At 41.4% G+C, this 15855-nt stretch overlaps 2 protein-coding genes across 2 annotated transcripts; one reads left to right on the plus strand and one right to left on the minus strand.

Moving 5' to 3' along the window:
- Positions 1 to 2891: 2891 nt before the first annotated feature.
- On the minus strand, positions 2892 to 4569 carry LOC130204035 (stonustoxin subunit beta-like). The gene is made up of 5 exons (XM_056430518.1): positions 4496 to 4569; positions 4242 to 4274; positions 4016 to 4078; positions 3790 to 3932; positions 2892 to 3698 (listed from the first exon to the last, which is right to left on the minus strand). Exons 1-5 carry the CDS (start codon positions 4542 to 4544, stop codon positions 3285 to 3287), a joined length of 702 nt encoding a protein of 233 aa, XP_056286493.1. The 5' UTR covers positions 4545 to 4569; the 3' UTR covers positions 2892 to 3284.
- A 4539-nt stretch (positions 4570 to 9108) lies between these two features.
- On the plus strand, positions 9109 to 12882 carry LOC130203871 (tripartite motif-containing protein 16-like). The gene is made up of 5 exons (XM_056430310.1): positions 9109 to 9197; positions 11266 to 11292; positions 11402 to 11464; positions 11557 to 11699; positions 12004 to 12882. The coding sequence occupies exons 1-5, from the start codon at positions 9164 to 9166 to the stop codon at positions 12430 to 12432; spliced, it is 696 nt and encodes a 231-aa protein (XP_056286285.1). The 5' UTR covers positions 9109 to 9163; the 3' UTR covers positions 12433 to 12882.
- Positions 12883 to 15855: the final 2973 nt, after the last annotated feature.

Consider the following 15855-nt stretch of genomic DNA (forward strand, 5'->3'; position numbering starts at 1 on the left):
AATCATCATAGTTAGATAATTATAATGCCGATATTATTTCAGTATAGAAATATTAGGCACCTTTTAGGCATGTATATCACAAAACAGGCAGAACAAGAGATATATTTAATTGCTCCAAGTTACGATGGTGCCCCCCCCAAAAAAAAAAAACAAATACACATTCAACTTCCCAAGCTTGCCGTGGGTGCCCTTTCCTATCTCAGGGGGACACCCAGCATAACTTGGTGCCCTAAATTATGCTTAGGGCACCAAAATGGCGAGCAGCGGCACTGTTTGGATCGGCCACCAAACAAGACGGAGACAGACGACAACGGGGAGTCAGGTCTGCAGAGAGAACTATTGGCTCCAGCCTGCCCTCCATCCTGGACTTGCTCACCTCTAGAGTCCGGAAACGGGCTGGAAACATCACTGCAGACCTTCAGCACACCCGCTGTTACACCTCCTCCCCCCCTGGGGGCGCTGCAGAGCACCGTACACCCAAACCACCAGACACAGGAACAGCTTCTTTCCACTGGCCGTCACTCTGATGAGCAGGTAGTCAGACAACTCCATCTGCACTACTTGCTTTATCACCCCTTTCTGCACTAACATCCCCAATGTATTGTCATTGCTTTTTATATTGTATATATTTGAGTCAAATTCCAATAAAGCTGATTCTTATTCTGATTAATTACTGTGAATTAAGGCAATACTTCCTTTGTTGTGTGTTGTGGCTTTATGTTCTGTAGGTTCGCCGTTGTTGATTATATTCAACATGCATCTTGATCCCAACGATGTGGTTGATGTTGACTTGATGCTAAGAAGCTCCATTTGACATCATCAGAGAGACTTTAAGGTCAGGCGGTTCTGGTTGCCCTCATGACGAGGTGGAACATTCTCAACAAATCCTTTGACTGGACACGATTTATCAGCACACGTCCTAAAATGTGCAAAAAACGTAATCGTATTCCTTTGCATTTTGCAATTCATATTAACTCTTTCCCCTCTGTTCACTAACAATATTTTCTTCAGGGTGGGAGTCACTATTTGTTGTTTTAGTCCACCGAGGGGCTCAAGTATAGAAAGTAATAAACCTCAACACACACCAAGGTACATCCCTCGAAGCTCACTATTTAGTATCGGCCACCAATTAATTATTCAACACAACAGAGGTCGCTCAAGGTGAAAACATGTGTATTCAACAAGTCATGTGCATACACAACAATACGCATAGTGGGTTTTTAAATAATTCAAAGTCCATTCCGCAATTAAATTAAAATCATTGTCTTTCTGGTGCAGTTGTGTTCAATTCACACGAGAAGGTGGAACACAACATGAGTGTCGGTAAAAAACAACACGTCTGAATTCTCATCAATGACCTGAGCATTGACTTCAGTCAGGCATCTGCAGGATTATATTCCATCAACTCTCCTCCTCACATGAACCCTCATTGGCATCACGTGGGCTCACGTGAACTTGTCGATGGGTTTGCAGGATCGGCTTTCATGTCACCAGTTTAATCCTCTGGACCACCCCCCCCCCCCCCCCACACACACACACACATACACACACCAGCCCCCCTCCGCTCAGCGTTAACAGGGCAAGGCAAAGGATGAAAGGCCCAGCCCAGAGCAGCTGAAGGTACGGTCGAGTTTGAATCCGTCACATGACGGCGATGGATTAATTTTGCTGCGCCGTGAGCTTGTATTTATAAATCAAAACTTATCGCCTGACGCTTATACTGCAAAGCAATGCAGCGCCGCTTGATCTCTCTTCACAAACATTTGTCACGAACACTCGGTCTGTTTATTTGTCCGTCTCTCAATATCATCTGTTTCTTCTGCTCTGTTCTCTCATACACACTTTCATATTTAATACTCTCTGTGGCGGTGGGTTTTTGGTATATTTGAGATGTTGTAATAGCACTTATCAAGCGACTCAGTACTCCTGAAAACATAAAGAGTTTGTGGATGTTGAGGTTCCCTAGATTTTTAGATGCTTACCCTGATTTGTGTTTGGTTGCAAACATCAAACAGACTGAAATCATGGTGTCGTATCTTCTCGTCGACCGGAGGTGGTTGAAGAAATTGATGATGAAGAATAATCTCGAGTGACACAGCACTTAATAATACTCAGTTTATTCTTTACAAGTACATGTTAAAAACAGGCGCCTGCAGGAAGCCTGGAAACTTTCAGGAGCCGAATTGAGAAAGTCTGCCGATAATGCATTTTACCACAAGTTTTATACACAACAAACAAGGAGGTGTTCATTATTCCCGGCCTTTGTGGTCCAATCACACGCAGGCATAATGACCTCAGTCTGGGACTGATCTCCTACCCCCCCCCCCCCTGCGCCCAGGTGCTAATCTACACATAGGGACGTGGATTTGGACTTTCAGAGGTTCCAACCCAAATCGAGGCACGTCACATAGATTCTCGAACCTTGAGCTCTGACTTGCATGTTTTAGTTAATCTGACATTATATAGTAGATGAAATTACACGACAATGGACTAGTTCATTGTGAAATGTTTTGTAAATGAAGGAAATTCGTTGTAATTTGGGGCAGCATGGTGGTGTCGTGGCTCTCAGAGCAAGAGGGCCGGGGGTCGATCCCCGATCCCGGGCGGTCCTTCTGTGTGTATTGGCACATTCTCCTCGTGGCAGTGTGGGTTCCCTCCGGGTTCTCCGGTTTCCTCCCACAGTCCAAAGTCACGCGGGACTCTGAAGCGCCCGGCCTGTAGGTGTGAATATGAGCGTGAATTTTTGTCAGTCTCTGTATGTGGCCTGCGATAAAACTTGCAACCTTTCTAAATTCGCCTAATGTCAGCTGGGATCGCCTCCAGCCTCCCGCCACCCTGAACAGGTACGGATGATGGAATGGAAAACAGTTTGAATTTAAAAAGTCATTTATTGAAAAAAGATAGGTACAAATTAATGTTCAACACACTCATTTAAAATAATATGACAGTCAGTAAGTTCACATCTGACCTGATGTCTCTTACCATCTCCACTGTTTAATGGAGAATGGCACAACAATTCACACTTCTTTTTTTAAATATTCAGTGTGTTTATTCTATTAAAAAACAGCCGGGTGTTGACAAATTGAACACGTTAATGATCCACAAACACTTAAACAAATAGCAGCTTCTTGATGATAAATGTGTTTCTTGATACAGATATTTCTATTTCGAATAGTTTGTCTAACATTATCCCAAAATGTGCATTGCAGAAACATGCAGGCATATCTCAAGTTTTAGACATGAATTGTAAATGACGTATTCATGGAAATCACACACAATGTACTTTACTCCTCTATTTTAACTATTAAACATGAGGACTTTTCTCCCACCCAGAAACCTGGCAACATGCTCCCCTTGAAGCAGCTCTTAATCCTCCGAAGCAAGCGGATCTCCTTCTCTCCCTCTTCTGTTTTTTCTACTCCGTAAAAATTGAGTACGCCAGCCGGATGGTCAAGGTAGACCCCGAATGTGGTGTACTGGGGAATATTCCAGATGTCTGTATTGATGCCATTGAACCACAGCTGGTAGTGGGATCCACCCCACCCAATACCCCAGGACTGTTCATTTTCTCCCAGCCCACACTGTCCGTCGCATGCCCTCCTCCCAGCCCGTTCATAGGCGACTCCGGCGAACACCCATCCTGAGCTGTTCACCTCCCAGTAAGCTCGGAAGCCCGAGATGCCTTCTTTGCAAAGAACCTTGGAGAACAAAGACGACGGTTGGGTTTAGTTTAGCATAGGAAACAAGTATTATCTATCTCAAATGAACTGTGTCTTGTTTAGAACCTACCTGGGGGGCATGCTCATATCTTTCTGGCGTTTCCAGGACGGGACATGTGATATCATCGGTGATGCGTGACGCCTTGGATCCATCCTCTGTGATCCACAGAGATTTATTGGCTGTCTTGTCATCCAGGGAAATGTTAATCCAGTCTGTGGGATGTGTACAATGTGCCATTCAGGATAATAAACTATACGTCACGAGAGTGAGGAATTTTTTTTGTGTCCGCTCTTACATTTCAGAAGATCAGCTCTGCATGTGGGCTCAGGGATGTTGGGCTCGTAGTCTGGGTGACTTCCTGAGTGATGGGAACAGTTACAATGTGGGTAGAAGATGATAGAATAACAAGCAGAAGCAGAGGCATTGTCCTTAAAAGTCAATTTACACCTTTCAACGATCCCCAGTGAGTTCACAGTGGGAGTTATATTCTGTGTTTTCTGTGGTTTACTTTAACATCTTACCTGCAGGAGTAGCCAGACCATTAGATTGTGTACCTGTAAGTACAAAACCAATATAACTGCCAGCTCTATTTGTTTTATTTGGTTCACTAATAAAAAACGTATACTAACAATATGCTAAATGCTAAATAAGTTTTCATCCTGGCTCATCTTCCGATAAACTTCCCAACACAAAGTGATCCTCCTGTCTGAAGAAGCTGCAGCATTCTCAATGAGCGAGCATCATCTGCCGAGGACAAGAAAGGGAGTTTACTCACCGGGCCCGGAGGCTGGCATCGTCCTTATATCGGGAGCACTGATTGGCATCTTTATGGTGTTGAGGTTTCCTGAATGTTGCCATGTATCAGTGGTGTGCTGCTGCAGCGATGCGAACGGCTGCTTTATATAACCCCAGGAATGGGGGTAGGCGCTAAAGGTTTTGGGGGGCACCGGGGAACTTTTAAGAGAAGTTTTAGGTCAGGTATGTAGAGATAATGAGCTTACTAATTGGCCACAAGCCTTTCAAAGCAGTCAGGCATCTGAACCGCTACCCCATATCTATTAGTTCTGCATTTGCTTTGACGATTTACCTCGTCATCTCTCTGTATCGGTCGTCGATACAGGAATGAGGTCATCCTGTAGAGGTGAAGTTCGGCCGGAAAAAAAGAAGCTTACGGGCAAAAAGAAACCTGGTTCAATGGAGTTCCATCTGGGGAAGAGTTCCTTTGTCTGTGCACTTTAATAAATAAGTAGTTTTAGTAATGTACCTGATCTTGACTGTTATGTTCTTTAATTCTTCTTGTAATAGATGTGTGATTCCTGACTGCAGGGCTTCTGTGTTCCTGAGCATATCAACATACTGCATACTGCCATCTGCCTTTCTGTCGGCACTCATCCTGCTCAAATAAAGTGAATCTGTCATTTACTCTCATTCAGTGTTTATTGATTAGTAAAAGTGTCCTAAAACGGTTTCATTTCAATATTACATTTTCAGCTAAGTACAAAATATGCTTTATTTTTAACTTGCAGTTGACTTTACATTTGGTGTTATAAACTGTATTGTCATGTTACTACAGGTACACACATTACAAATGAAATACAACTTGACAACTTTAAGTATTAAAGCCATTTAAGCCCTTCTAGGAATTTAGGAGCAGTTGGCTGCTATGGACCCGGGGAACAACATAAAGTTTAATGTCTCACTCAAGGAAACCTCGACTTGAGGACAGGAGAAGCTGGCAAAAAAAGAATCTAAAAGAAAATCTAAAAAGTTAGAAACAAGACTTAAAGAACATAAAAGTCCTGCCCATCCCCATGCAGAGCAGCCTCAGGGCCACAGCTCAGTCCTGGCCTTTATGGCGGAGATCAGTTCTCGGTCAGCAATGTTTTGGAAGTCTGTTGCCCCTGGTTTCTGATCGTCGCATGAGAGGAGACTGGAAGAACTCAGATAACCCATAAATCACACTCCCCTTTTTATTTTTAATAAATCCCATTGGCTATGGGATTCCATCACTACCCCTGGTATTTACTGTTGTGAATGTTGGATGCATCCTAGTCACGGCCTCGCTCAGTCATCTGCTTGGGCAGGCAGCAACACAAGAAGGACGGGACAGCCTTGACTAAAGGATCGGCACGGTCTGCTCAGAGCTGTTAACGCCTGAGACACGCCGCTCACAGGCGAGGGCGTACGAGGGTTAACGGACAGGGACGTACTTTTTCTTTCAACCCGGGCAACGGGCGTGAAGGCACTTGTGATCGTGAATGGTTGATATGATAATGGAGGTCAGGTGTGTTGCTCAACCTGATGTGATGAACCCACATCCCTCCAGTCCAGTGACTTGCGGTCGGCATGTTATGTCTTGGATTAGGTTGTTCTCTGTGATATTTGTATACAGTGTGAATTCGGACGTTGCTTGTTAGATTCCCTAAATGTCCTTTCAAAAGTATGATCATCAGATGTGATATGGCTCACCTCATGACAATGTCCTGTGAGTAAATGTAGACAGTAGATTCAAATGTATTCATTTAGTTGTGTCTGTTTACACACGTGTGCAGTTCTATAGATGTCGCTTTTATTGTGAAATCAATTAGAAAACTGCTGAATTATAGTAACCTATTGTCTTTAAAAGAAAGATTTACACTTTGATGTGATTAATTAAAGATGCAGGCTTCATGATTAGAATCATTCCAATTAACTCTCAACGGCTCTTAATATTTTGGCGGCAAGTCGGCGGCTCGTAGCTAACAGCGCTAATAACGCTAACTTTGCAAACTCCCGTTTACCTGAGGGGGGGTCGGAGGGTCTTCAGCGCCGATGCCGTCTGTCGAGATTATAAGCCGTGACCGCCATATGAGCGCAGTGCGGCGCGGCGCCCGTGAGCTAACCGTTGGAGCACGCGGCTATGGCAACACAGCAACGAGAAGCTCTGACAACAACGCGCGCAGATGGAGAGTGACTTCATTCTGTGATCAGCAGGCATTACTCCGCTCTATCTTTACAAAAGAAATGTGTGTGTGCTGCTATATTCATGTTCAGAATGTTAAATGCAGCTCACCTTTTAACTGGTTCTGAAACTATGACCCACATCAGCGAGAAGATATTTGGTAATGCTTGTCGTTGGTGCCGTTGTGTCAGATTCCTTCAACTCAGACTGCAGCTGGGCCTCTGACAGCTAGCAGACATACCCAAACCGGGTTTGCTGCCAAAAAAAGTATTCACCCCATATATATATTTATTATATATATGAGAATCTTTTCTCATATAAATATTTTTTTATATACAGGACTGTCTCAGAAAATTAGAATATTGTGATAAAGTTCTTTATTTTCTGTAATGCAATTAAAAAAACAAAAATGTCATGCATTCTGGATTCATTACAAATCAACTGAAATATTGCAAGCCTTTTATTCTTTTAATATTGCTGATTATGGCTTACAGCTTAAGAAAACTCTAAAATCCTATCTCATAAAATTTGAATATTTCCTCAGACCAAGTAAAAAAAAAGATTTATAACAGCAAAACAAAATCAAACACACTGGATTTCAAGCAACTTGGATTTTGCGCCTCTCCAGCCTTTCTCCAGACTCTGGCGCCTTGACTTCCAAATGAAATACAACACTTGCTTTCGTCTGAAAAGAGGACTTTGGACCACTCTGCAACTGTCCAGTGCTTCTTTTCCATAGCCCAAGTCAGACGCTTCTTCCGTTGTCTTGAGTTCAGAAGTGGCTTGACCATGGGAATACGGCTATTGTAGCCCATTTGCCGGAAACGTCTGTGAACAGTGGCTTTTGATACCTGGACTCCAGCTTCAGTCCACTGTCTTTGAAGCTCCCCCAAATTCTGGAAGCGACTCTTCTTCACAATGCTGTTAAGGCTGCGGTCATCTCTCTTGGTTGTGCAGCGTTTCCTGCCACATTTCCCCCTTCCAACAGACTTTTGTGGATGTGCTTTGAAACTGCACTCTGTGAACAGCTTGCTCTTTGAGAAACTTCTTTTTGTGTCTTACCCTCCTGATGGAGGGTGTCAATGATGGTCCTCTGGACAGCAGTCAGATCAGCAGTCTTCCCCATACTTGTGATTTAGTTTACTGAACCAAGCTGAGTGTTTTCAAGGCTCAGGAAACCCTTGCAGGTGTTTCGAGTTAATTAGACGATTCAAGTGATTTGTTTAATACCCTACTAGTATACTTTTTCATGATATTCTAATATTTAGAGATAGGATATTTGAGTTTTCTTAAGCTGTAAGCCATAATCAGCAATATTAAAAGAATAAAAGGCTTGCAATATTTCAGTTGATTTGTAATGAATCCAGAATGCATGACATTGTTTTTTTAATTGCATTACAGAAAATAAAGAACTTTATCACAATATTCTAATTTTCTGAGACAGTCCTGTACATATATATATTTATATATATTTATATATATATATATATAAATATATATTTATATATATATATAAATATATTTCTATGAGAAAATATAGATCCCATATATAAAAAAAGAATTTATCCCATATATATATATATTTATATATGAGGATCTTTTCTCATATATTTATATTTATATATATATAAATATATGTCTATGTGAAAAGATAGATCCCATAAATAAATAAAGTATTCATTCCATATATATATATATAAATATATATATATATATATATATATAAATATATGAATAAATATATATGTATATATACTGTATATATATATATATGTGTATACATATATGTGTATATATATGTATATATATACACACATATATATATGTATATAATATATACAGAATATATGTACTGTATATATATATGGGATGCATTATTTTATTTATTTTTACATTTGAGTGTTCAATGTAAGAATAAGACAAACCGGTAAATGCAGTCTTTTTATATTTTTCTGCAAGAGGAAAATCATTATTTATCACTTCACAATGATAAAGCTCCAGCGTAGACAAAGTGATATTCATACTTGTTCGATATGTTACACATGTGTGCCTGTTGAACCTTAAACTGCTCGATGCCAAACACCAGGATGTACGTTGTATACATTTCCAAGCCGCATACTTGTTTCTGGATGAGTGTGTGTTTGCATACACCGATCCCCCCTTCAGTGCATTAGTGCTGTCACTGTGCAATGTGGCAAGATCAGCGGGAGTGATGTCGAGGGTAGGGGGTGTTGTTCAGATGGTACTGGGGGGTGTCACATATATATTCCCTCTAAGGAAAAGCACTGCTTCAATTACAAGCCTCCTGCCCCCCCGTCTCTTCTATTGGCAAGTTTGATCTCACACTTAAGTCCACGCCACCGACTCTCAATCCCTCACGCCTGTCCTGCAATAAAGGTATAAGAGTGGCATTCGGCTGTCACACAGTGGAGCCAACAGAGAGACCGGTCACATCCGGGCTGAGCCGGGCTCAATTCAGCAGCTTAAACAGCCGGTATCCAGATGCCTGCTTCCGTCACCCAGATGTCACATAAAGGTGAACTTCATTTTTTATATATTTTACACCATTTAGAATAATTAAGTTGAATATATATTTTAAGAATTTAAGAGTGTTCTTAACATGTGTGAACACCTCCATCTAAATGTGGTGTCAAATTAAGCCTGTCAAGAATATTACAGCATATATTAGTCGGTGCATACAGGAATTATAATCGGCAATAGTTTCGATCAACTGATTCCATAACCCCAGCCGGTCAGTGTTGCAGCAGTTGTTATTGTCCTTTGAGGCAGATCCTGGATTAATGGGTCACTAGAGTTAACGTCTGTGTGGAAAGAGAAATTTTACTCTGGCCGATGCCATGCTTGTCGTCATTAGGGGCGCATAAGGGTCGGCAAGTATCATTATCATATGCACTCGAAAGCATTTTTCATGCCGTATGCATTTACATGCTGTAATTGCATCTTGAAAATGTATGACATTCAGCCGGTTTATAGCTAATCGATGTCTACGGTCCACATATCATGGCATGAAGGATAACATATTTAATGATAAGAATCCAGCTTCTTGCATGTGAAACAGAGCTATGTAGTCCTCGTAAAAACGTTCTTAATCACACTCTTGCATTTAACCATATCACCATGGAAACAGATGCAGTGAGGAGACGATAATGTCAGATCCCGTCCCTTGACTAACAAGCCCTCTGCAGAGGCGTGATTGACCTTAAGTTATTTTGTATGGTCCTGTTGTAATGAGGCCAGAAAAAAGGCAGTTATTTTCATCACCATGTGCGATATATCCAGACAGGTGGCTCATCGCTCTCACACCGTCTCTCTCTAGCTGCCGGCAACGGATCAGCTCATTGAGACGTGGTCCTCTTACAGCGGGGCCTTTGAATATCATAACCATTCAATTCACTTCAGTTTATTTGTTGAGCCCATTTTTACAAATTATAAATTCCCCTCAGAGTGCTTTACAATCTGTACACATAGACATCCCTGACCTTTGACCTTTGACCTCACATGGGATCAGGAACAACTCCCAAACAACCCTTCAGGGTAAAAGGTCAGAACCCTTGAGGAGAGAACAGAGGAGGATCCCTCTCCAGGATGGACAGGTGTCATAGATGTCATGTGACCAGAAGGAATCATTACACACATTAAAACACAGGAACAACACAATGAAGATGACAGAGTGGATGAAGAGTTGGTAGTCGGCATATTCCACCATCCAGACCTCCACCATCCATCAGGTGGAGGTGATACCCGTAAATACCTGTAGAACCTAACGTTTTACTTGTTCTGCTCGACAAGATAAGCTCCTTAACGCTCTGACCTGATGTCGATCAGTTCAGTCATTTTGGATATAAATAAAAACACATCACTTATGATAGTCAACGCTGGCCCCCGAACGCTGTGGGGATCCGGTGTCTCATCTTGTAAATCCTCGTCCTTAACAACAAACTGGATGGTGCATGCTTCCATGAGTATGAGTTACAAAAGCTGGCATCACGACAGAGCTACTTATATTACTGTGATTTATGACTTCAAGGACAGTTATGACATAATACTGCTGCCTGTGATCAAGTTTAATTTGGAATCTGAATACGAGCAGACTTAATTAATTAATCTGTCTGTATTATAAGATCCTCTGATTATTAAATATAGGGATAAAGCCCATGTTACACTTCATTATCTTCACATTAACTCTATTTGAGTGACACAATTCAAATGCAATTAGTAATATTTTGGCTGCTTTTACTCAACTCTCCTGAATATAATGTACCTCAATAAACAAATGTTGGATATACATCCCCAATTTATCAGACTTGTGCGTGCAGGTTTTTTTTGTGAAACGACATGAGCTTTATGAGGACATGTGAGGTGTCTTGTTAATTCCAACTGCATGGCATGACCCAACCACTGGCTCCAGAAGGCATGCCGTTGCTTATGTGATAATCTGACAGAAGCAGATGGTTTTCTAATTATACATCATCATCACCTGTTGAGTCATACCTGACACATACTGTATCTCTGCCTAACAGCTGAATATGCCGATCCTAATATAAGTTGCTCTGGTGCTAAAATGTTTTATTTTATTCCTTTAGCAAAAAAAAACAATAATGCAACCACAGGTAAGACAGCCACCGTATTACGGGCTTTTGCTTTTTACAGCGAAGTACAAATCTGATCTGTCTCCAGTTCCCCTGACCTCGTCTGACCTTGTTGTCTCTCACTCCTCAGAGAAGACCCCGGCCTACGAGCCAAACATCCCGGAGCCAAAATGCAGAAATGATCTAATCAAATGTAGGATTTCCTTTCTCTTAAAAAAACTACACATATTTGATCCAAACATAATTTATTATTGAATCGTTGTTTATCTTTGTCATTTCTTTCAGATTGGTTCAACATTTCCCTGGATGACAAGACAGCCAATAAGATGCTGTGGATCGGAGAGAATGGTACTAAGGTCGCCCGGAGGACCGACGATGTCAAGTGTCCTGTCCTGGATCGACCCGAGCGATACGAGTATTCTCCACAGGTACAGGTTGAAGACGCAGTCACATTATTTCAGACTGACACAATGCTATCTATATGTATTTTATCATGTTAATCAATTATGTAATAAAAAGAGAGAGCCATGAAGTTGTCATGGGCAAGAGATATTTGGAACCAGAGGGCTGTACCCCGGCTTGTATTTAAATCCTGAGGCAGCTAGTTTGGCATTGCAAGTCGGAGAAAGTGACGCCGCTCTAAATCCTCCGCAGTGGCAGCTGTAAAATCCCATTAATCCCAGTTTTATGTGGGACAGCCTCTCAATAACACTCCCATCCATGTTCCAAAAGGTCCTATGCAAAGAAGCCATCTACGGCTTCCGGGGCTACTGGGAGGTGGAGTACTCCGGCTGGATCGTGGTCGGGGTCGCCTACGAGCGAGCGGGGAGGAGGAACAGCGATGGTTCCTGCGGCCTCGGGGAGAATGAGGAGTCCTGGTGTCTTGGCTGGAGTGGCTCCAGATACCATGCCTGGCACAAAGGCCACATTTTAGAGATCATGGAGATTCCTCAGTACAACACGATCGGCGTGTACCTCGACCAGCCGGCTGGCATCCTGAATTTCTATGGTGTGGATGAGGCGAAGGGGGAAGAGGAGTGCACCGGAGGAAAGGAGGTTCATATTCTGCAGCAGTATAGGAGCACCTTTAAGCAGAAGATGAAACCAGGTTTCTGGTTGGCTCCGCAGTCCCACTGTCTGATCGTGAAGAAGGAGGAATAAAGCACTGAATCCACATTTCAATCTCATATCTGGAACGCAGTGATTATGAACAGAACTAAGAAAAGATTGACGCTATCTCGTCTTTTTTTTAATCAAGTTTCAATCATAACACTAATTAGGTCACGTTGACATTGTGCTCCATAACTCTTATGCATGTGACAACACAATGCACATCAGATGTATTCCTTACATATAGCAGCTGTGATGTAGATATACAGTTCTTAGGTTTGCACATTTAAATGCAATCGGGTTGCAGTTCAGCTGGGATTCACTTTTGAGCTTCTGCTCCATATGGACTTTTGTGAAACCACTGGACCACTTACGGTTTATATATTGATAATTATATGTCTTGTTATTCCTCCTTTATTATTGTTTTCTGACATAAAGATAATCCCAGTTTGGTGTGCAGAGTGTAAAGTTTAAATATATAATAAAACACTGAGTGAGACACGTGTTGTTCTGTCTGTTATTCCAAATATCGACGCATGAGAGAAAACATATGAAATACTAAATGTAGGTCTGCACGTGAATTCATTTCCTTTACTGGATAATTTATGAACTACAATGATAACTCTCCCTTTTCCCAGCAGCCATTTTGACCCGTCATGGCACAGCCCGGTTACACTAAATGGTTACGACCCATTAACAATGCGATATGTGTTGGTGTGCACAAAATGTGTTGAAAGTACACTTCAGCTGCACAAAGACAATGGAAAGTCAATTATGATCCATTTTCATGAGAGAATCACAAATTAAATGCATATACACGTAACTAGTTGTTAGGTTGTAATAGTTTATTTTGATTCTTGAGCTTTAAATTAATACATATAGAAAGATATTATAAGAGGAAATATTAGGGAGAATATTGATATTGTTATTAATCTATTATGAAGCATAGGGGGACAGTTTACTCTATGCAAATGTAAATGGCAAGAATTAATATATGTTGCATGAGAGTGAATGTTCGTGAGTATTTCAGATTGTGGAAGCCGGTTGAAGCCGTGAAGTGACTTTAATGCGGACAATAACAGACAGGACTATTATTGTGAAAATACTTGTTTAGCAACTTGACCGGAAGTGACGATTTCACCCGGGGGTCGTGACCTTTGACCCCTCCATTCTGATAGCGGGACTTTGAGCCAACAGGAAGGTGTTAGAGGCTGAACTACCTTTGAGAGGAGCTGATTGGCTGATTCTGGGACTAAGACTCTGGACTGGGGGAACATGGTTCTCTTTGGTCTTGACCCGGGTCCTTCAGGCTGGTTCCTGTTGAGCCCGGATCACCACGGATCCGTGCTGCCTTCCTGAACGAGCTGTCCTTGGGGGGTCGGGTGTCCGTGACTCATCCGTCAAAGTCAAGTGCATTTCCTCACTTGAACCCCGAGACTTGCTGAGCACCTGGTGCCCTGAGTTCAACTCCGCTTTCAGACACTCAAGCCTCCGCTTCATCTTACCTGATGGGGTAAAAGTCATGGAGTACAAAGACTTGGGACTTTTACTCACCAAAGGACTTTGAAGCATCTGGACGTAGATTATTGGCACTTCCAATCAAGTTCATTTATCAGGGACAATGCATGGCACAACTATTTTAGCTAAATAGCTCATTTGCATCTGCAGAAAGATCTTAAGAAACAATCCTAGTGTAAACAATACAAATAATAGAAAAAAAACCATGGAGACTACGTAATGTATTTTTTTCTATGACATTCTCAGATAAACAGTTTTTTTAAGTTTTACAAACTGTTTTATTTTCCCTTCTTTTTTTCTCAATTATTTGTATGGTGCAGGATTGTTTTTCAACATCTTTTTGCCCGGGGACCGCAGATGCAAATAAGCTATTTTGCTAGAATGGTTGTGTTATGCATTGTCCCTAATAAATTAACTAATAATGCGGGGGAATAATATTTAGAATAAACCATAAAGATGACTTTACTATATACAATACAAAGCTTTCCTTTGGATTAAACTGCAGCAGTATAACAATAATTGGGTATTTGTAGATTCACGTCAATACATTCTGGATGCTGCTTTGACAAATGCAAATCGTTTTTCTGGGATTATTGGTCACCTGTGAACAACTACGTGGTCGCGAGCGTTCTTCATTCCACGAGACAACAGCACCACCTGCTGTTCACATTGAGTCGCTGCAGGCAAGACATGCACGCTGGCATCTGAAGAGTGAATATTCTGCTACTACGTAGATATTGTAAGAGCCATTTTGTTTGTTGATATAATTGGACCTCCGACCAGTAGGGGGCGCAGGGCCACTATCAATTAAGACAGAGGCCAATATAATCAGGGGGAGCGCGAGGGTCAGGTGTTGCTGTTTGGCTGGAGCACAGTGTTTGGACCGTGGAGGTGACAACGTGTTCGGATTTGTTGCATTTTTTGGAATAGACGAATGGGTTTGGACAAGGAGCGTATGTGTTGGTTTGTGTTGCAAGCCAAACAACTCTAGAAATACACAACCTCTACATTGCATCTGTTTATTGCACGCATCGGAAAAAAACCTCCAAGCAGCCAGGTGACCTCTTCTGAGAGGCAACGGGTCACGTCAGATATCCTGCCATTATAAAGAATGTCTGTATTTGAGCCACATTTTATATCGACAATACTTATTGATTTGAGTACTTATTGTGAACCTGTCGGTAGGTAAACTATTAGTCATTAAACAGCGCCACCTGCTGGATTCTTGTTGTATCATACAACAACAAGCCACACATTGTATTCACAGTATGGATAATGTATTCCCTTCATATATGACATGTTACAACAGGTTGGAGATACATTTCGAGTGTTTCCTAAATATTTAAATGAAATATAGATAATAATATATATATATTATGACTGTATACAATTGCATTATATTTTGTTTTCCGTCTTGGTTTTATAACTAAATAAATCATTCTTAATATAATAAAATGTTTTTTACATTAAATTGTTATTTCAAATTGAAATTATATTTGGTTACATTTGAACAATTTATTGAATTATTTCACCGTTTCTTGATTCATTAATTAACTTGCATTATTAATGATACATTTTTTAAATGTATGTATATTTTTATTTTATTTATTAAACACTGGGGGCTCCATGCATTGTGGACAATAGCTTGTCTAGCTGAACCACATTTCCCATGAGTCGTGGCGCTACTGCCCCTGCCTGCTAGATAGAGCGCCCCACAGGTTGTTCCGTGTGGAACAGGAGATGTTCAGTCGCCACGCAGCTGTCAGTCAGCAGGGCTAATCGTTTAGGATATGCTAAAACGGATGGCTCGTAAATATTTGAAGCAACTAATTGGTCCCCTGTGAGGACGTCCTGGGTCACGACCTCCCTGCTCCAAACCAAAGGGCCTGGACATGTGAGACACTAATTATAAGATGGCATGAATACTATTTGAGTGAGAAATAGTTTTGGTCCTTT

This window comes from Pseudoliparis swirei, chromosome 13 (assembly GCF_029220125.1).
Source record: "Pseudoliparis swirei isolate HS2019 ecotype Mariana Trench chromosome 13, NWPU_hadal_v1, whole genome shotgun sequence".
NCBI lineage: Eukaryota > Metazoa > Chordata > Actinopteri > Perciformes > Liparidae > Pseudoliparis > Pseudoliparis swirei.